Source organism: Lepisosteus oculatus, chromosome 26 (assembly GCF_040954835.1).
Source record: "Lepisosteus oculatus isolate fLepOcu1 chromosome 26, fLepOcu1.hap2, whole genome shotgun sequence".
Lineage (NCBI taxonomy): Eukaryota > Metazoa > Chordata > Actinopteri > Semionotiformes > Lepisosteidae > Lepisosteus > Lepisosteus oculatus.
In genome coordinates this window covers 10,461,104-10,482,814 of record NC_090721.1, presented here as the reverse complement: position 1 = coordinate 10,482,814, position 21,711 = coordinate 10,461,104, and the positions used below count along the sequence as shown (strand labels likewise).

General features: G+C 57.8%; 1 protein-coding gene and 1 long non-coding RNA gene across 6 annotated transcripts; one reads left to right on the top strand and one right to left on the bottom strand.

The window, feature by feature from the left end:
* Window positions 1-7,834: 7,834 nt before the first annotated feature.
* On the bottom strand, window positions 7,835-9,751 carry LOC138225118 (uncharacterized). Its single transcript, XR_011183693.1, has 3 exons — window positions 9,679-9,751; window positions 8,770-8,843; window positions 7,835-7,910 (listed from the first exon to the last, which is right to left on the bottom strand). It is a non-coding gene; the product is annotated as an uncharacterized lncRNA (long non-coding RNA).
* On the top strand, window positions 7,889-21,248 carry hic1 (hypermethylated in cancer 1). Of its 5 annotated transcripts, XM_069184118.1 has the most exons (3): window positions 11,656-12,096; window positions 18,041-18,215; window positions 18,889-21,248. In XM_069184118.1, the coding sequence occupies exons 2-3, from the start codon at window positions 18,098-18,100 to the stop codon at window positions 21,147-21,149; spliced, it is 2,379 nt and encodes a 792-aa protein (XP_069040219.1). In that variant the 5' UTR covers window positions 11,656-12,096; window positions 18,041-18,097; the 3' UTR covers window positions 21,150-21,248. The 5 variants fall into 5 exon arrangements, with proteins under 5 accessions (XP_069040221.1, XP_069040222.1, XP_069040219.1 ...); XM_069184120.1 differs by lacking the exons at window positions 11,656-12,096; window positions 18,041-18,215 and adding an exon at window positions 7,889-8,096; XM_069184121.1 differs by lacking the exons at window positions 11,656-12,096; window positions 18,041-18,215 and adding an exon at window positions 9,881-10,046.
* Window positions 21,249-21,711: the final 463 nt, after the last annotated feature.

Below are 21,711 nucleotides of genomic sequence, written 5' to 3'. Positions count from 1 at the left end.
GATTCTGTCTCGCGAATGGGGTTCACCGTTTTGGGGGTGTGCATGTGAGGGAAGGCTTGGCAACATGTCCACTTCTAAAAGACGCCGAAATTTACAGGAAGCTGAAATCCGGCCAAGAACTCGGTCTTCTGCCTGAGAATTCTCCTGTTGTTCCGAGCTGACCAGTTCTTTTTTGTTGATCTTCACTTACTGGGGACACCTCCTTCCTCTGCACAGGTGCCACTGGAGCCCTACAGGAACAGGCCACAGGTAAGAGGAGGCTGCTCAGCTCCTGCTGGTAGCAGCTGATTGACAACACTTTGTATTAAGACGAACCTCCCTTGTTCGGTCCTGAACATGTATCCTGTGCATTTCCACTTGGTCACATCCAGCTCCTCCTGATGCAGATCAGGTCTGGATCAGATACGTCAGGGTACCATACAAAATCTCGGGTTCCACAGAACAGATGAACAGGCTTGTAGCCTCTGTCGAGACCAGCAGGGGCCAGCAGGGGGCGCTCACCCTGCAGTCCATGTGGGTCCTAATGCCCCAGTATAGTGACGGGGACACTATACTGTAAACAGGCGCCGTCCTTCGGATGAGACGTAAAACCGAGGTCCTGACTCTCTGTGGTAATTAAAAATGACCCAGGGCGTTTCTCGAAAAGAGTAGGGGTGTAACCCCGGCGTCCTGGCCAAATTTCCCATTGGCCCGTCCCAATCATGGCCTCCTAGTAATCCCCATCTATGAATTGGCTTCATTACTCTGCTCTCCTCCCCACTGAGAGCTGGTGTGTGGGGAGAGGACTGGCGCACTATGGCTGCCGTCGCATCATCCAGGTGGGGCTGCACATTGGTGGTGGTGGAGGGGAGTCCCCATTACCTGTAAAGCGCTTTGAGTGGAGTGTCCAGAAAAGCGCTATATAAGTGTAAGGAATTATTATTATTATTATTATTATTATTATGAAGACACAGAGCTTCCTTGTTGAGCTACCCCTGTTCTCCACTAGGTGGCACTCCTGCATCAGCAGACACAGATCTGCACGCTCTCCCCACAACAGGAAGCAACTCTCTTTCGCAGTATTTCACACATGCATAAACTGACGACAGTGGTCTAGAGGTCTCGTGATGACCATGCCTGCGACTAAAGAAACACATCTGCCCGCCTCTGAACCAAGAGCTCCTCGTTCTTGGCTATTCTACACCCCGATGTTGCAGACGTGCCATCTTGTACTGAGGGGCTCCAGCAGAGTCTCTGCCTGTGTGCCCCCAGCAACGGCTCCTCCAGTCATCCATCCAGCCGTGACCAGAAAGCCACGTAGTCCTGTTGAGGGCTGAGGAAACCCAGACACAACCAGCTATTCCACATCTATTCTTAACCTTGCCCACCAGTTTCTAAACCTCACATTGACATTCATAGACTGCTAAGAAAGTGTATTTTCCCATCGCAGGGTTCACGCTGTGTGATTTTGTGTCTAAACCAGCGAGACACTCACATCACACACGCTGGTGCTTTTTCTGGGGAGGAGACAGACGCAGCTGCATCACAAGAGAGGTCACGACCTTTACTACGCATTGCAGGAGAGGTCACGACCCTTACTATGCATCACAAGAGAGGTCACAACCTTTACAATGCATCGCAGCAGAGGTCACGATCCTTAACAGACAACACACAGAGGTCATGACCTTTACTGCATGTCACGAGAGGTCACGACCTTTACTGCGTGTTGCAGCAGAGGTCATGTGACCTATAATAAGCGGCGCAGGAGAGGTCTTGTGCCCCCTGGGACACTGGCGATCGGGTTGAAACTGACCGTTAATAACATGACCGTCTGATTCGCTGCCTCCTGGATCCTGGGGCTGTGGCTCCTCTGCCTGTGACACCACTGCCTGGCCCTGCAGAATCATCTCCACGCCCTTCACGGACGGGTCTAACCCCCCTCCTGTCTGTTCGCGCAGGGTCTTTAAGGCTTTCCCTTTGCGCTTCCAGAATCGTGCGTCTTGCTTTGCTGCTCTGTTGTTTCTGCAGGTTGGTTCCCTTGGCCCGGGCGAGCCGGACACGCTCTGAGGGTGTGACGCGCGGCCACCTGCAGCGGCCACGGCGGCTCAGCGGCCCTTTCCACCTGGGCGCTCCGCTGTGGCGCTGAAGGAGTTAAGCCCGCCTGATGTCGGCATGCCTGAGGCTGTGCTTTGCCACATTGCGCCGGGCTTTCTGCAGCTATAATGGGTGAGATATTTTTCCGTTGGCTGGGGCGCTGGTGTGGTGGGCGAGAGCGCAGCAGGCGTTTATGGATAGCAGATGTGCCGGCCTGGGTTTGGCCCCAGACGCAGATCCCCGGTCCCGAGCCGGCTGGGTGGCACCGGGGTGAGGAGTTCAGCGGGCCGCAGCGCGCGGCCGTAAAAACTGACTGAGGGAACGAGCCATCCCAGAGGAGAGGAAGAGTGCGGCCAGCAGAACTGGCGCGCGCGAGTCGGACAGACAGCGCTCTCTTCGCCGGCTCATCCACAGCCTCAAACGCCGGCTTAAAAAAAAAAAAACACACCTAGGAAAAAAAATGTTTCTGCTTCCGTATCGAGAAATGCTGTCAGAAACGAGCTGGCCTCATCACCAGTAAGCCTGTCCCCTTGGCCCCAGTAACACCAGCAGCCTGGAATGCAAAGGGCAACTGGTAAGGAAGCCATTGGGAATCACACTGGAAAAAATCCGCCCCCTGATTCACGTTTAAAGGAGCTGCGTTCGGTAACCGACAGGCAAACGTGTCTCACTGCGCAGAGACGACAGTGGCCGTCCCCAGGTTTTCGGCCCGCTGCAGTATGAAATATTTTGGAAGCGGTGTAGCGCCCACATTTCTGCCTGCACGCACGGCGATGTTCAGTCTTGCCTGTTCCCGCTATATTTTTTTAATCTTGAAAAGCGGCAAACATGCTCTCCTGCTGGCGTGTAAATCACTTTCAGACATCGGAGCGACTGGGGATAATCCCCAGGAAGGCCAAGACGTCCCGCGGAAAGAGAGCAGCTGGTCCGCCCGTCCTGTCAGGGGGATGTTGTAAACTTGGGGTGTCAGTGTTAGCGGGGTGACGAGGCCGGGCAGGGGTTTCGGCAGTGGGACTGCGGCCCCTCTGTCTGAACCCCGTGTTCCTGACCAGCGGTAAGGGAGGGGTACCCCCCCCCCTCCCCCATGCACTTCTGGGTGCAGGCCAAGTCTGTGCTCCCTGAAGGAGCCAGCGCGCGAGAAGTGGGGAGCTGACAGGCCTCCAAACCGCAGCTGCCTGCGCTGGGCCGGCTGGCTCGCTCCTCTGCGATTAATCAGGAAGAGCTCTGGGTCGGGGGGGAGAGAGAGAGTGTGTGTGTGTGTGTGGATGGATGGGGGGGGACCAGGACCTCCCAACTCAGCCTGGGAGTTCACCCAGCGAGCGAGAGGAGGGAGGGAGGCTGGCAGGCACAGGGTCTGGTGCACAGATTGTTCCACAGACACCGGGGCAAGGGGAGAGGGGCAGGGTGGGGGGCAGAGGGAGGGGTGCGGGGGGGCAGTGGGGCAGGGAAGGGGGCAGAGGGAGGGGTGTGGGGGGGGGGCAGTGGGGCAGGGAAGGGGGCAGAGGGGGGGGGCGCGTGGGTGCAGGGGAGAGGGGCGGTGGAGGGGGCAGAGGGAGATGCGCGGGGGGGAGGGGGGCAGGGGAGGGGGCAGAGGGAGGGGCGCATGGGGGCAGGGGAGAGGGGCAGAGGGAGGGGCGCAGGGGGGGAGGGGGCAGAGGGAGGGGCGCAGGGGGGCAGGGGAGAGGGGCAGAGGGAGGGGCGCAGGGGGGGAGAGGGGCAGAGGGAGGGGCGCATGGGGGCAGGGGAGAGGGGCAGAGGGAGGGGCACAGGGTTGGCAGGGGGGCAGTGGGATCAGGGGAGGGGGGCTCACAGGCCACAGAGCCCGAGCGCTGCTGGAGAAAGGCAGAAGAATCTGGTGACGATGCTGTAACCGTGTGGCGTTTCCAAGCTGTTTGTGCTGCTAACGACGCCCCTGTTTCCTCTCATGAGTAGAGCGCTCTGTTTAAGACTGAAGATGGCCTCCCCACTCTTCCCCACCCCTCCGGTGATGGACAGATCCCCGCCGCGCTGCAGTCCTGTCGCCAGGAGAAGGCAAATGCGGGGCGCAGGGGGGGGGGGCGCCCGCAGAGAGCTGGCACAGGGACCCCTTCTTAACACAAGCCCTGCAGGTGCGAGAACAACAGTAGCCAGTTGAGACAGTAATTCAGGTAGGGGGCTGTGTCAGCATGCGCAGGCTGCAAAGGAACAGTTCATTCCAGGCTGAAAAGAGAAGAACTGAAACGCAACGTTTTGGCTGTGGAGCCCTCTACAGGTGTGGAAATAAACTTCACTTTGATTTCCGCCGAGGCGCGTACTCTCAACAGCTGAGCCCGAGAGGTCAGTGCCCTAGCTGAGGGAAAGCGCTTCCATATTGAATGCTTGAGGTAGTCCGGGCTGAAGATGTTTCGCACAGGCCTCCCAGACAGCTGCGCTGTTGACGGGGCGGGATGGGACGGAAGGAGAGGCAGAGCTGGGGAGAGGTTAGTGGTGGGAGACAAGGACAGGAAACCGTGGAGTCCTGGGAATGGAGAGATCGTTTCCTAGGAAAAACAGTTCACACAAAGATCTTCGACTCCCCCCTCATCAATACCCTGTTCTGCAAATCCCCTGACTGTCCAGGTGGAGTGAACTCAGCCCCCCCTGCCCAGGCCTCATGTCCAGCATACCGCACTGATGACATCATCGCAGAGACCTGGCAGCCTGTATCTCCCTCTCTCTCCCGCTTCCTGCCCCCATGATGTCACAGCATATGGTTTTCAGCGAAATCAAGCCGGAAAAGAGATTTAGAAGGAGAAGGCAGCGATTTCCATCTGTGCCATGTGCTGTGAGCTGCCGGGGGGAGGAATGCAGGCGGTCTGGGGAATAGCGCGCTCCGCTCCGCTAATGGGAAGAGATCGCCCGCCCATGTGCGGCCCAGACACCCTGCGCCAGGGCCCAGTCGGCCCACCTGGCCCCGGGTTAACCCTCTCACTGCCGGGAGACCCCTGGGGTGAAACTACTCTTCGCCAGGCAAGGCCTCTGGAAAGGCTCTCTCCTTCATCAATGGAATCACCGATCGATTGATCGCACAGTGGCGGAGGGAGGTCAGAGAGCGGAGGATCTGGTACTCTTGCTCCCCGCGGAGGAAGAGCTTTTCGAACCCAGGATGAGCGGCGCGGTTTTGCCCTGCAGACAGCGCGCAAGAGGATCTGCAGGTCACACGACACCATCCGCCTCATCCTGAACTTCTCCCATCGGGCCTGTTAGTCATCAGCTCGAGGACGATGGAGTGGACCAGAGGGGCTGCAGCCCAGCCCCGTGCGCTTTCTCTCACGCTGTCAAACCACAGGACAGCGGGCTTTGCACATTCTGGCCCGGTTTGCAAAAAGAAGAAATCTGGCTCCTCGGGCTGCTGAGCGCAGAAGATCGCCAGAGAGAGGAGGACAGTCAGTACCAGAGAGAGGAGGCCAGTCAGTACCAGAGAAAGGAGGCCAGTCAGTACCAGAGAGAGGAGGCCAGTCAGTACCAGAGAAAGGAGGCCAGTCAGTACCAGAGAAAGGAGGCCAGTCAGTACCAGAGAGTGGAGGCCAGTCACTACTAGAGAGAGGAGGCCAGTCAGTACCAGAGAGAACAGGCCAGTCAGTACCAGAGAGAGGAGGCCAGTCAGTAACAGAGAGAGGAGGCCAGTCAGTACCAGAGAGAGGAGGCCAGTCACTATTAGAGAGAGGAGGCCAGTCAGTACCAGAGAGAGGAGGCCAGTCTGGTAGCTGTCCGGCAGGTAGCAGGGTCTCGGCCTTGACGGCACGGCTGGGCAGTTTGACCCAGACTCCTCCAACCCAGCCCGCCCCCGGATGGTCAGGGAAGGGCAGGAGAGGCTGTGAAAGGTCACGGTCGAGTGCAGCCTGCCGAGAAACCAGAGCCTGACAAGGGAGGGAGGCGCGCTGGGAATGAGGCGGCGGTGGGGAGGAGACTGTCGCTTTGAGGCTAACGAGGCTGGCCACAATTAAGAAGCGCCACGCCAGGAGGAGAGGAGCTTTGTAATTGCATGGCACTGCCTGCCAGCCCCGCAGAGCTGTGCCAGAGAGCTCTCACCTCTCGCTGGGGAGCTGGCAGCGCTCAGGCCCGGCCGGCCGCTGTGGAGTGATATTACAGCACGATTTCATCAGAAAAAAGTCCCCTTGTGGATCCAGAAACCCCACGCGCCGCCTGTGCCAGGCCTGTACCAAACGTTTCAGCGCTGCCTCTCGCCCCGCAGCCAGAGAGAGCCCGCAGAGCGATTCCTGATCGGTTCGTCGGGATACCGGGAGTTTCGCTTTCTCAGCTGTCAGGCCACAGGCACGGCCGAGCGGCTCGGGCCCGGCGTCCAGGCTCTGAGCGAGGCCCTCGTCTTCAGGCAGCAGCCTGTGGGGTTTCACAAGCGCAGATCTGGCCAATTGAGCACAGGGCTTATCGGGGAGTAACCGAACAAAGCCTGTAGTCTCCCTTAATTCCCTCTTGTGTTTCGTCTTGTTCGGCCCCCAGCCAGACAATAATGCAGCATAATAACTTGATTGGAATGTTATTACTCACTCGGAGCAAATCGAAACGGGACACGCTGAGCTCCCAGCCAGTCCGCCTCGCCTTGCCTCGCGCTGGTCAGCCGCCAGCCCCCCCCCCCACCCCGACACCAAGCAGGGCCGCACGATCAGGGAGCGGACAGCAGGCTAACGGCCCACAGCCCACGCCCCCCCCCCATCCACGCTGATCCGCGGAGCTGCCACAGCTCGTCCGGCACAGGAGCTCCTGGCCCCTCGGAGAAGCTGGTCCCAGCGGCCAGGCGTTTCCAGAGGAGGACCTGGATGCTTAATTATGGAACTGGATAACGGACCTCTTCTTCCATCGGGGAGCTGGGTGCACCAGCTCCCCCCACCCCCCAGATCCCTCCAGAGACAGCGGGGAGGTCTCCTTACAGGGAGAACCCCTTCCACGGAGCCCTGCGTTTTCCCGGAATGCGATTCGCCAGGCCCACCGTGAACCCCAGGATCCGTCGGCCCCGGGCGGCCCCGGGCGGCCCCGGCCGATCGCTCCCTTTCATCGGCGTCCAGATGGTACGAGGTGCGAGCCGGAGCTGGCAGGGCGCCTCAGAGCTCCGCCTTCCCCACGCCGGCTCCGGCCAGTCTCCTGCCCTGGACACTGAGCCTGGGCCTCAGCCCCTGGTCCGGAGCCGGGGGTCCCCACAGCTGCCAGCCGGGGAGGGGGGGTCCTCTAATCGGCACCAGCAGGGAGACGAACCGCTTTGCTGTTGCTAATGAGCATTTCTGGATGTTTGTGCTGAACAATCTGCTTTGCCCCCAGGCCCGAGACCCCGGGCCCCCCTGAGAGCAGGCCGTCTCCCCGCACTCGGCCGAGGAAAGGGCTCGATTTTCACATGGCTCACTTGAGGTTTTCTGCAAAGCCTTATGAGGCGGATTTTTTTCTTGTTCAAATGGAAACTGAATCACTCTAGATCTCCACTGCAGCGCGTGTGCACACACGCACAAGCCCGCACACACACACACACACACGCACGCACACACACACATGAGCGTTCAGATGTCACTGGGAATCCTCTCGACGCGCGCGATCGCCCTGGCCAGCGCAGGCGGCGTTCTCGTGCGCTAACCTAGAGCACGTTAGTGCAACAGCCAGGAGACTTCCTGCCAGCCGCCCGAGAAGATGCACCTGCGTTCAGGTTCCTGAGCTGAACTCGCGGTGCGTTCTGCCTCCAGACCCGAGGCCTCATGGCTGGGAACTGCAGAAATGTGGATCCTCTCTGACCCACTGACTTTATTCTTACCTCCTTCCCAAAACGCCTGAAGCCACTTCTGCTCATAGTCTGGTACGTGTTCTGCCTACCTCTGCTGTTGGGGTTGATCACATATGAGAAAAGGAGAAGTGAAAGCCGGCCTGAGACACTTGTGACCTCTGATATAATGTGCATCTCAAAATTTTGAAAGAAGACTTCAGAAGCGCTCGGGTTGGGGACTGGCCTGCTCTCAGCTCCCAGAGAAGCCGCGCAGGCAGAGCGATGGACCGGCTCTTTCTAGGTAAGGACCCCTCAAGCGCGCGCACACGCACACACACACACTCCTGGGGCTGTGGGGGTCTCTGCCAGCTCGCAAGACACCTCCAGTGACAAAGGGACACCAAGAAGACACAGGTCAGAGGGTTCAGCTGAGCTCTCAACTTAATGTCTTTATTCTTTTTGTCAACATTTTATCTGTAGCAGACTGGAGAGCGAGCTGACCTGCTTTTGAATCTTATTCGTGCAAACAATTAAAAGGAAAAGAAATAAAGAGGGGGTCATAATTACTAGCACGATAATCACTGGAAGAATTGCCTGTATTGTAAAATTAAGGTGGCATTAAAGATGGCTTTAGAGGTGATCAGATAGGGGTCCTTTCTGTCTGTAGCCGGTCATTATTCCAGGCGTACAGACTGTCTCTGGAGTGGGCTGAGCACAAGGCTCCTGCCACAGCTATACCAGACTGCTCAGTGACCAGACTTCCCACAGTCCCCATTCCGAATTCAAAAGTTTCCATTACGATGCTAGAATTCCTCTAGTCCCCGATGTGTCTGGGGAAAAAGCACGTCCATTCGATAGTTGCGATCTCACTGGGCTGCAGACACGATGTCTTAGTCTAGCTGCTGCAGACCTGCCGGGCTCTGAGAGCACCCCCCCACGCGCGGGACAGGCCTGGCCGGGCCAGGCTGACTCACCGCAGCCCAGGAGAGACAGCTCAGGTACTCCGAGGGGTGTGCTGGCCGCCGGAAGAGTCGATCTCGGCCCCACGCTGAAGAGAGAGAAGAAGAAACACAACCTTTCAGCTGCACAGCCTCTTCAGGTGTGAATTAACCTCTACTTTGCTCCTGTCATACAACGACAACAAATAGCGATGATCAATAATAATATTAGCAGTGTAGCTGTGATTGATCAGACCCTCGTACACAGAGGGCCTGAAATTTACTTTTATAAAGCCGTCCACTGCGGTCTCTTGTGGAACAGATACCGTTATAAAGAGACACAAAGCTCAGTTACCATGTGAAGCGGACCCTGATCTCTCTTTCCCCAATTTCTTTTTGATTTTAAATCGTAAGCCCCTACACGAGCAAGCTGTTCCTGTAGTGGATTACTTTCCCTCAACACGCAATGTAACAGAGCACGTGGCATATTCCAAGAGCAGGCCGGGCTCCTCCTGTATCGCGCGCCGAGTTGTTCCAGTCTGTGTTTTTCACCTGCTCGACGTTATTTTACTCGGGATGAGACAGATCTGACGAACCGGACCCCCCAGCCGGTGTGTGTGAATTCTGTAGACCTGTACTTTTACCGCAAAAAGAAATGACTTCTAATGCTGAAAATAAAATCCCCCCCACGACTGGACGTCGGTACAGCTCTAGACAGGGCTCCGGGCTCAGACCGGACGAGGCGATGACCACACACGGACTGACTGGGCATTGGGGGAACCTCAGAGCCACTCCCCAGAGCTGACAAGAGCTGCAGTTAATGAGTAATTCTGTACATTCTGAATGTGGACATTTTTGGCGATCTAGAATATGATTGAGATGATGAAGGGGCCATTCAGAGGGCGTGCGTGGATGATGTGGGGGCTGTGGAGGGGGGTAGCTCACCTGAGTACGCTTGAAGTCTAGTCCCGCACGGTGCACCTTCGCCACGTTATAAGCGCGACTTGAGTGGGGCTCACGGACACCCCTTTAGGCGACATTGAGGCACTGGGCGTGCTGGCCGCTGGGTGGCGCTGCACCCTCGCTGAGGCGGCGGGCCGCTGCGCTGCGCTGCGCTGCACAATGACGGCGGAGCAGCGCCGGAGCTCAGGCTGCACAGGAGGACGGCGAGCGGGCAAGCGGCAGGGCAGGAGCAAGGCGCGGGCTGACGTCTGGCGAGGAGACAGCGGGGCTGACGGACGGGCGGCGGCGGTCAGCTCCGGACCAGGAGGCCCAGCGAAAAGCGTCTGCGCCCGGGCAGACATGAGTCCCAGGTGGGTCCCGGACAGGCCGGACTGCGTTTGGACGGCGCTAGCGGAGAGAGACTCTCACGGCGCATCTGGAGAGATTTTCCGTCCTGATGGGCTCTAGCTATCAATCGCGCGTCTCGGGGGGACTTAACAACACGGAAATCACACTCGAGATACTGTGCGAGAGGGGAGAGAAGCAAATATTTTGGTTAGATATTCCAACGCGGTAATTCTGTTAACCTATTAAGATTTTTTTTTTTAAAAAGTATATTCCTTCCCAGGGAATTTAACTGATAAATGTAAGTGTTTATCGTGTTTCCCTGAAGCAGGGGGCACGGACGGAGCTCTCGGCTGTTTCCCTGTCATCATCATGCTGCTCCAGACTGAGCTCTGGCGGGCCGCGCGCCCGCGGGGCCGCGCGCGCTCGCTGGGAGTCCCGCGGCTCTCGCGCCTGTCAGTGAGGAGTCAGGAGCACGTGCGCCGCGCGGCGGCGGGTCGTTCGCCTCGGACTCGGGTCCCGCCGCCATGCACGGCGGTTATCAGGGCAGAATAAGTCCTGGTTTTAAATGACGAAGTTCTAACTCCCCTCGCGCCCGCGGGAGCCACTTCTGCAGCGGTGACCTTTCTGGGCGGCGCGTGCTGCGCGCGGTCTCTGACACTTCGCGCTGCACGAATCACACCTTTGACTTCGAGTAAGCGCAGATTTCACTTTCAGAATCTGTTCCAGAAGCTCCAAAACAACCGGAGGAAAGGGTCTCTCTCTCTATATCTTTAAAAACTGATTCATAGATGTCACAGTTTAAACCAAGTCTTGGCGCCGAGTGCAAGTTTCTTACTGGTCCTGATGTGTGATTTCCCGTCTAACCACCACTTTCATGTTCAACACAAGAGCGCATTCCCAGCTACAACCGGAAAACTGTCGCTTCCTCTGTGACGAGGCGATCGATCGATCGATCTGTCTCCACCGGTGTGACCGCGGGTAAGAGCCGAGTCCCAGAGGGGCCCTCTCCCCTCCTGTCACACAGCCCCCCGGGGGCGACCCCTCTGCTCTCATTGTCGGCCCCGTGCCCGCCGGGTGAAACGCGAGACAGCTGTCGGACAGCGGGCCGCCATCCCGGGGTACCCCCGCACCCCCCGACCCTGCACGGTAGCGGAGAAGCACAGAGTGACACGGTGAGGACAGGGGCCACGGCAGGGCCACTGCGCGGCAGGCACGCGGGACAGCTCGAGCGCCGCGGCGAGGGCTTCACGCGCGCGGGTGACCGGCGAGTTTAAGGGCGCACCTTCGCGCGCGCATCACCGCCACGCGGGGCTCCACCGGCACTGCAGGCCGCGAGCAGGAGGGGGGGGGGGGGGGTCCCCGCAAACCCAATCCCCCCCCCCACTTTGCAGGGACGCTTATGAGAGCGCTCGCCCGGCAGTCATCCTCACGCCCGCGGCGGGAGCTGCTCAAGCCGAAAGCGCGGCGACACGGGCCGGGCCGGGCTGCCCCCCCCCGCTCGCCGGCTCTCCTCGGCCGCAGGAGCCGAGCGCGCCGCGCAGCACGGGCCTGTCTCTTTAAGAGCGCGCGGCGAAGTGTGCGAAGTTCAAGTTGGGGTCACCCGAAGTTCCTGCCCTCGGTTTTACCTTTTAGTTTTATTATAGACTGACATCACACGGGGCGCTACAACACTCGCTCCGCTTGCAGTCTCCTTTATCTCCCTGCGCGTTACTGCTTCGATACAAAAATAGCGGAGGAAATTACTAAAATAAAGAAAATCGGAGGAAACTGATGCTGGACTCAGCACGTATTTTTATAGGAGGGGGTGAGAAAGAGAGAGATACAGAGAGAGAGAGAGGAGAGGAGAGAGAGAGAGGGGGGGGGGCAGAGAGAGAGAGGGGAGGGAGCGAGAGAGAGTAAAAGACATCCATAGCAATTAATAATAAAAGGAGTTGGCAATCGAGCTCGGAAAACTGGCATGGTTTTAGGAGGCTGGCAGGTCGAGGTTGAGACGTCAGACATGACTGCAATAGACTGTTGAGATGATCATTAAGCGAGACTTAGATCGGATGGCAGAAGATCTGGGGCATCCAGGTAACGTTGATGTGCATTTCGGCTCTTAAAGACGTGTTAACATGGCCGGGGCTGAGTCGCCGAGCTGTCACTGCGGACAGGCTCACTCGAGGGCTGCTTGATTCTCGCTTGCTCTTCGCTTTTCGGATTTTAACGGTTTTATTTGCGGTGCGGCGGGCACAGCGCCGTGTTGCGCAAACAGGGTTTAACAAGACTGAATTGATTCATGTACAGCGCGATAACGACCAATTTCAAGATCAAAGCTTCGGGTTTTTTTTTTAATCTCTCCCCCACCCAAGCCCGTTTTGTTTGTGTTTTTGTTGTCGTCCCCCCTCCCCCCGGTCGTGTCAGAGCGGTAACGGGACGATGCCGTTGATGTTTCGGGAGGTAAGTGCCGGATTTCTCTTGCTTTTCTGCTCCGCGCTCGTGTCGCGTGGAGGGAGCGCGATCAGGTTTCCGAGCCTGGCTCGCGGCGGTCCTCGCACGCGCGGCGACTGGGTCTCGGGCGCTGGATGCTGCGGTCGTCTCGCTCTGGGATCTCAGCCCCGTGCCCTCGCCCGCCGCGAGCCCGTCCCGGCAGCCCTCCGCCGACACGCCGCGAGCGGACGTGGCGAGCACCGCCTGGACGCGATATAGCCTTGACAAGCTTTCATCTCCCCCTGGACACCACTCCGGCAGCTTCTGCCGCTGCGCTGTGCGGATGTGAGCTCTGTCAGGACAAGCGCTTTCCGTGTGTTTGCAGGAGCATGAGCCACCGAGAGACGCTTGAACCCAGAGCCGCGGAGACTAGTCTTGAGCCGCCATCTGAGGCTGCAGTTGTCATGTAGCTGTCCAGCCGCCCGGTGCAGGCCGAGAGCCGGCGCCTGTCCCTGCAGAACCACCCAGATCCCAGATCCAGGTGCTTCCCAGGCTCCAACGAGCCTGCCAGTCTGCCGCGGCTGGATCCGAGTTGTCTAAAATACTGACAGGCCGCCACAGCTCCTCAGCAACGGCGAGGAGACGGAAAACCCCTTTCATCCACCAGAAAATCAAAACTGCGAATTTCACTGACCCAGCAAGCCGAAGAGGCGGAAAAGGTCTCTCGATTGAGCATGAGTGGCGTTTAGTGCCTGGTGACAAACACGAGAGTTTCAGACAGCAGCATGGCTGTAAAGACACAAATCTGTGGCCGGCGGAGTTGTTAGAAACCCGTGAACATCAGGCGGCTTTGAACTGCGGGCGAGGCGTTGAGCTCCTCTCAGATCTCGGCTCCCTGGCAGTAGTGACGCAGCTGCAGTCGTGTGAGAAAGGTGCTCACGCTCCTGCTGAAATGGCCAGGTCGCCCACCCTGCTCCCTCACCGTCCCAGGGACGCCAGCCGGGGCCGGGTGTGAAACGCGCTTCAGGCCGCTCGGGTGACGCGGGTTTACGGTCGGGAACACAAGAAAAAAAAGACCTTGCCGCCCACGGTTTAAAAACTAAAACTGAACTTTTAAAAAACTGACATCTTGGTGCAGGATTGTCACGCAGAGACGGAGCTTTAAATCACCAGTTTGAGCTCTTGTTTGCGATAGGAGCGCTGTGAATCTAGGGTCTGCAAAAAATCGACATCGTTAAGGGAAACACGTTCAAAATGTCCATTAATTTCAGGAGTAATTTCAAAATGTTCAAATGTTCAAAATGTTATATTAATTAAACGTAAACGGGCAGTTAATAATAATAATAATAATAATAATAATAATAATAATTATTATTATTATTATTATTATTATTATTATTATTATTATTATTATAGTTCTTATTTTAGGGAGGTGGATTCCGGAATGACACCCCGGGGTGACAGCGAGTCGGGGCTTTAATCCTGTAAAACTCTTGACTTTCTGACTCCAGTCAAAGCTGTGCGGATTCAACACACGCCGTTATCTTACATCTCTTCTTCAAGGTTGAACCATCTTTTAAATGCATTTCGCGAAAAAAAGAGCCAGATTTAGTGATACGAGCAAGGCAAGCACAAAACCTCGGACGGCGGAAAAAAAAATCACAAGGCGAGAAATCGCGTGGGCGTGGATCCCAGTTACAGCCGCGGCTACGTCTAAAACAAACATCTAAAACTCCGAGAAACGCGACTCCTCGCCTTGTTATAGGCACGCCACGATTCTCCCCCCTTATTGTTAGAAGCCCGAGTGGTTTTCATTAAACAGGGTTTCATGCTTAACTGCTTTTATATCCCATTCACAAAAAGAACAGGCTCCGCGGACCACTTCAAGACTGAAGGCTCCGGGACAGCAGGGCAGCGTCCACCTCACTGACGTGCCCAGCGAGCCCGCGCACTAAATCACAGTCAGAAAATACGTGACTATGAAGTGACCCCTTCTTTCTGTCTCTGTTGTACACAGCGACACTTCAGTGTCACTTATTATACCAGCGACACTTCAGAAACCCGTGGGTAAGCCCTGCATAACTCAACAAAGACTTTGACGTGATATAGAAATATCACACACACCGAAGGAGTGCCAGGCGTGTGTATATTTTCCTAGTCGCACAAATAACCCCAAAATAATACAATAGGTTGCGTGTGAAATATTTATGCCGTTTCACAAGCGGCACTATTTTTCAGCTGTGCTTAAGAACGAATATTGATTTAGTTTTTCTGCATTCGATTTTTTAAAAAATTCTCAACAATAATTGTCTTCTCAAAGGTTTGGGATTTTCAACTACTACTGAAATATTCCTTAACTAGTATCTAATATTTTTGTGCGTTTTTTTTTATTTTAAACAGACTTTCAACACGATGCACTTGAATTGTAAGGAAAAAAAATACCTTTTTTTTGGTCAGAAAGTCAGGCACTGGCTTTTCAAGGGAAATTTTACTTTGCTGTTTCAAAGCGACGAAGGCGCTTGGAATCGTCCCGCCTCGCTCGGGGAGCGCTGGTCCGGGACACATCGTGCACGAACCCCGACCCAGCGAGGCGCGCACCCGGGCCGGGCACCGCGCCGAGAGCCGGCTGTGCCGCACACGGGGCCCCGCGACAGCGGCTCCGCGGTTTCGCTCTCCGGGGTCTCGGCGGGGCTCACCAGCGGCGCCCGGCCACACGCTCCTGCGCCTTTCGCACCTGTGAGAGGTGAACTGAACCGGTCGACACCCCCGACACCCCCGAGCCGCCGTAGATCGGCCTCACGTCCGCGCGGATCTGCCTGCTCGAGCGCTACTTTCAAGTGTCTAAAATTAACTCCCAAAGATGTGTCAAAAATAATATGTGGCTACACGAATTACACAATTCACAAGTCAGCACAATAAAACAGCAAGGCATTTGTGACGGCTCCGTGTTACTAGAAAACCTCACTGCGCTGTCGAGATTTTAATATAAGAAATGTCCGCGGGAAGAACGCCGTGTTAATTTCAGCTCTTTTTTTGGGGGGTGTAAATGACAGATAACAAATGGCAAACGCGAGAGTTTACCAAAAAGCCACAATTCGGCACGTATAAACTATAACAAATTCACCTAAGACTCCTGGAGCAGCAGGGCGGCCGCGCATCGCGAGGAGCCCCACCTGACAAGTCCTCACGCGCCCGGCCGGTGGCAGGTGAGCGTTGCCCTGGGAAACGGCGCGTGAGGGCGAGCCAGCAGCTTTCTGGGGCCGAACCGGAGCTGCGGACTGTGCAGGAACACGCGGGGCGAAAAGTCGAGCACATTTCCTCTTTTGAAAGGGTGTGCAGCCGAGCAGCGATGGTGTGAAATTTTCTATAATGCAGAACTCCAGTTATTGCAAAGTGCCCGCAGAAAGCAAACGTTCAAAAACCTAATGCACACCCCGTTTCTGGCTTTATATTAAATTTGCAAAAAAAAAAACATTTTACACAGCGAGTAATGTACAGGCGGCCCGCTTAAGAGGATATAACTGTTTACCAGTGATGTTTAAACAAAGGCTTTACACATGATTTACTGTAGGTTTATTTCCTTTGTACCTACACCGGATCCCGCCGGCCCGAGGATTAAACTGGATTTTTTTTTTACCAGCGTCTTCACTGTGGTACTGGAGGTGCCCGAATTCAAGAAAAATTGTGCACGAACTTAAAATAAGACGGTACCAAAACTCATAAATATCGGGAAAAATCTCTGCAGTTGCAGATGAACCCCGCTGGCGCGCTCTGTCGCGAGGACAGGCCAGGTGCCGCGCTCAGGGCGCGAGACTCCGCCGAGCCGCTGACAGAGACCTCGTGCGGCTGTTCAGATGTCCTCGAGGCCGAGTTTGTCACTAGACTCCTAAAATAAATCCGCACAAAAAGCAAACGGACCAAGACTTCCTTTCTGATACAGTCACATATAAAGTTTTTTTTTTTGTTAGCTTTCAATCGATATTTAATTGCAATTATTAAAAATCTAGGTCTGATGACAGATTTCCTTTCATGCAGTCGTTTTCAAAAGATTTGGAAGATAATTCGGTTCAGACGGGTGTAAACGCACTACCTATAAAACCCCTAAATAGAAACACAAAATAAAATTAAAAACGATAAACGCTGCGCCAGGCTCAGTCGCGTGGGCACAAGCTTCATCCCAAAGCGGGAGAGGAGCGCGTGGGCGGGGGTCTCGTGGCCGCAGCTCAGGTGCTCAAGGTGCACGGAAACGTGGCGCGTGCAGGAACCCCGGGAAGTGACAGAATCAGAGGGACACGTGCCCGGCGGGTACCCTTCAAAACAGCGCCCGCGAGCTCCCTCCTCCCTGCGCGCGCCCTGAGGAGGCTCGAGAGCCGGTCGACGCTTCTTCATAGAAAAACTCGTCCGCTTACACGAGGTTGAATTTATTCTACAATTTAATATTGACGCCATTACTTTCAGCCTGACTATTTTTACGTTTTAGTGTTGACCTTTTTTTTCCACACAGTAAAAAAAAAAGTGACTGTAAGGGAACTGTCAGACAGTGACACGAAGACGGACAAGTGTTTCACTTACAGTCTTCAGTCCGCGGGAAGGCGCGACAGAATGAAACACCCGCTTCCATACTGAAACTGTTTAAGACGGGCTGCCCGACCGGCTGCTGATCTGCTGCCGCGCAGCCTTCGCGACCCTGAGGCGCGTGAGGCTCTCCTGGCAGGGCTCGAGCTCAGGTGTGCGCGAGCCAGGTGTGCCGTCCACGTGGGGCGGGTCGCGGCGCGCCCTGCAGGAGCTGCTGCTTCCGCCTCGCGAGGCGGCGGCGGCGACAGGCGCGATGCTTCTGCTGCATGTGCGCACACGCGGCCAGCCATCAAATCCCCCTTTAAACAGCAGTGTAATTATCTCACGGCATCCTGAACACACGCCTGCATCCTGGGTGGCTTGGTTACCCTTCACAGCCCTAAAAAGGGCCTCTTATTTAGTTTGAGAACCAGCGAGCCACCCTGACTTACTGCTCAGACCAGGGAGGTTCAGACCAGGGTTTGCTAATGCGTTTAAGCTAGGCTGACATCGATTTCACAGCGGACGTCTGCAGCGCTGGTCCCCAGCTGGTCTGTCTGACAGAGGAGTCGGCCCTGTCAGCCGGGCCTGTGCTCCGGCCCCCTCAGCCCCTCCGGCTCGGCTCGGGCTGCCTCGCACGCCCTGCCTCCCAAGACCTCTGGAAACGCAACAGTCCGTTTTCAGTTCAGCTGCTTTCTTTTTTTCTTTCCTTTTGAATGTTTACTGCTTTAAAAAAAACACTCACGGGCCCCCGCGACTCCGCTCAGTCACGTCCTGAAGATTTGTTTTGGCTAAGAAGCGATCGGGCTTCGCCGTCGCTGTTGTTCAGCGGATTTTCAACCCCCTCGGCAAAGCAGCGTGCTTGGAAAAGGAATTCCGGGAACAAAACGAGCGCTGTCGTGAGCGAGAGGCGGAATGGGCCTGCGCCCCGGAAATCGGGGATTCTCGCCGAGCTCCGGGCCGGGGGGAGACCACCGTCTGTGGCCGTGTCGGACTGGGGCCCCCCGACACGTCACTGTCCTCCCCCTCGCAGACACTTTCCTTCTGAATTCAGAACCAGCGTCTTCGGTTCTCCAAGTAAGAAAGACAGGAACAGTCTGTACGGACGGAGATGTGGGGTATCAGACCCAGGGCGGACCTGCGAGGAGGGGGCCGGAGGGCAGTCCGGTCAGACCGAGGGGACCCCGCAGGTGGCCCGCGGACGGCCGCCCGGACAGGGAGTGGACAACGTGAGTAAAACGTAAAGTAAAACGTGGGCCCTGCTGACAGGCCCCCGACGTCCTGGGCCAGTTCAGAACCGCCGGGCCCAGAGCCCGCCCCGTCTCCCCGGCGCTCGGCCAGGCCGCCACGCAAAAAACGCGGTTCATTCGACACAAAGGAGCGGATTTTCTCAATCATTTCGCTTGTTTTTTTACTCCGTAGAGGGAGAAGGGGAGGCTCAGCCCATATTTGTGCTCACTGCTCTGGTCCGAATAAGGAGCTGGTTTCCTCCGCGCAGACAGAACTAGAGAGGTTTCACCTTGACTCACCCACCTGACTTAAGCCGATGTTCAAAAACGAGCTAACACTCATTAGTCTAACGAGAGACTGGTTTTCATCCGAGTTTGGGAAACACAAACTGCCAAGATTCCTCTTTGCTGGAAAAGTGCAGGATTCTTCCTTGGAAATCCAGTACAGCACTGTGTGGGGGGAGGGAGGTTTCGCCCATTTCATGCAAGCGTTCAGTCTAATGTTCATGCAAGCGTTCAGTCTAATGTTCATGCAAGCGTTCAGTAATGCTACTGTGCATTTAAGAGGTCAAATGTATTCACTCACGCAGGTGTCCCCTGTCCTAATCTGAAGTCTGTCTACTGATGTAATTGGCGCCGTTTCTCACAGGCCACGTGCTTGTCTCCCCGGCAGGTGGAGGGCTGAAGACGATGCTGGATGCCATGGAGGCCCCAAGTCATGCTAGACACCTGCTCCTGCAGCTCAACTCGCAGAGGACTAAAGGCTTCCTGTGCGATGTCATCATCGTGGTGCAGAACGCCCTCTTCCGGGCGCACAAGAACATCCTGGCAGCCAGCAGCATCTACCTGAAGTCCCTGGTGGTCCACGACAACCTCATCAACCTGGACCACGAGATGGTGAGCCCCGGCATCTTCCGCATCATCCTGGACTACATCTACACGGGCCGGCTGAGCGACGGGGACCAGGCCTCCGAGCAGAACCTGGGCGCCGTGCTGGCGGCCGCCAGCTACCTGCAGCTGCTGGACCTGGTGGCGCTGTGCAAGAAGAAGCTGAAGCGCAATGGGAAGTACAGCCACATCCGGGCGGCCAGCTTCTCCCCCTACGGCAAGGTGGGGCAGGGGGCCGTGGGGCGGTACCGCGCCTCCACTCCCGTCATCCAGTCCTGCTTCCCCGGGGGGGTCATCAGCCACCCCTCCGCCAGGCCCCACCTGGAGATCTCCCCCGTGGAGTCCCTGCTGCCCCACCCCCTGGCCACCCACACGGGGGAGCTGTACGCCCCCCCCTCTCAGGGCAGCCAGCTCTACCCCCCGCTACAGCCCCCCCCCTCCCAGCCGGGCCTGCGCCCCTCGGAGCGGGGCTGCTCGCCCCTGCACGGGCTGGACCTGTCCAAGAAGAGCCCCAGCTCCCAGTCCCAGCAGGCCCCCCCGCACCACGCCCCCCCGCACGCCCGCCTGCACCCGGACGGCGTCCTGCACGAGCCCCCGCCGCTGCCCGGCGGCCGCGACAGCCCCCCGCTCCTGGGCGCCAACGGCGGCTCGTACCCGGGCCGGGAGCCCGGTTTCGCCAGCAAGACGGAGGCGGACCGCTCCCCGGGGCCCCTGGCGCACCCGCACCCCCACATCAACCAGCACCTGCACCCCCACGCCCACCCGCACCCCTCCGCCAACTCCCACGGCCAGGACCCCTTCCCCGCCCCCCCCGGCAGCCCCGGCGCGGCCCCCCCGGGCGAGGCGGCGGAGAGGGCGCGCGAGAACAGCGGCGGGGGCGCCGTGTACCGCTGGATGAAGCACGAGCCGCTGGCCTACCCGGCCGAGGACGAGGAGGAGGACGAGGAGGAGGAGGACGAGGAGGAGCGGGGCAAGGAGGCCCTGAACGGCAAGGGCGGGGAGGACAAGCTGGGCGCGGCGGGCGGCGGCGGGGCGGGCTACCCCCTGGGCTGCGACGGCGAGGACGACAAGAGCGGGACGAGCGAGGACACGGGCAGCAGCGAGGGCCGGTCCCCCGGGGGGGCGCTGGAGAGGTTCCACATGGCCTACGAGCCCGAGAGCTTCGGGGACAACCTGTACGTGTGCATCCCCTGCGACAAGGGCTTCCCCAGCTCCGAGCAGCTCAACGCGCACGTGGAGGCGCACACCGAGGAGGAGCTGTTCAGCGGCTCGGCCGGCGAGCTGGGGCTCAGCAACAGCGGGGGCCACGCGGCCGGCGGGGGCCCCGGCGGGGCCAACAACGGCCTCGGCGGCCACCCCTACCTGGACAGCAAGCCCGGCCCGGGCCTGGTGGGCGAGATCATCCGGCCGTACCGCTGCTCGTCCTGCGAGAAGTCCTACAAGGACCCGGCCACGCTGCGGCAGCACGAGAAGACGCACTGGCTGACGCGGCCCTACCCCTGCAGCATCTGCGGCAAGAAGTTCACGCAGCGCGGCACCATGACCCGCCACATGCGCAGCCACCTGGGCCTGAAGCCCTTCGCCTGCGACGCCTGCGGCATGCGCTTCACGCGGCAGTACCGCCTCACCGAGCACATGCGCATCCACTCGGGGGAGAAGCCCTACGAGTGCCAGGTCTGCGGGGGCAAGTTCGCCCAGCAGCGCAACCTCATCAGCCACATGAAGATGCACAGCGCCGGCACGCCCACGGGGGTGGCGCCCGACGGCAAGCTCAAGATCGACTTCCCCGCCGAGGGCCTCTTCCCGCTCAGCAAGTACGCCGCGGAGCACCTGGGCCTCAAGCAGGAGAAGGCCTCCGAGCTCCTGGCGCAGGCCTCCCAGCACCTCCTGGCCGACCCCAAAGCCATCGAGAGCCTCTTCCCGCTGTCCAAACTGGCCGCCGAGCACCTGGGGCTCGCTCACGACAAGATGGAGGCGCTGGGCCAGCCGCCCGCGCAGCCCCACCCCGGGGAGGTGCGCAGCATCGACCGCTACTCGCCCAGCTAGAGCCGCCCGCGGAGCCCGACGGGAAACGCGGAGAGCCCCTCTCTTCCCCCTCGCGCCTCCCGCAGGCTCGTCGCCACAGCCGAAAGCCAACGCCAACTCTCGTTGGGAAAGGTCGAGCTCTTCCTTTTTTTCCAAATGTTTTGTAAATCTACACCACCTCCTGTGCCTTCGCCACCTGCATTTGTTTACTGTGCTTATTTATATTTTAAGTGACGACGAGAGGAGTGTTTTTATAGACTCGCGTTGAGCCATCGAGCCAAAAACACACAGATTGTGTTCTTCCTACAACCAACCGAACGTTATCTCTCTACAAGAAGCCAAAGGACAAACCGATCGCGGCCAGAGAGCAGGTCTGTGCAATGTGTGGACAAGCAAGCGTGCGGCCTTAATTCAGGGTTTCCTGCGAGCCGGCGACGGCTCGGTGTCTGGCCTGAGCCTTGCCGTGGGGATTGTACAGTCCGATGGTTTTGTGGGTGCTCACTCGGAGCAGATCCTCTGCCCCTCCCCCCGCCCCCCACCTCCATCCACCCAGGGAATTTCTGAAGGATGAGGGCGGACTTTC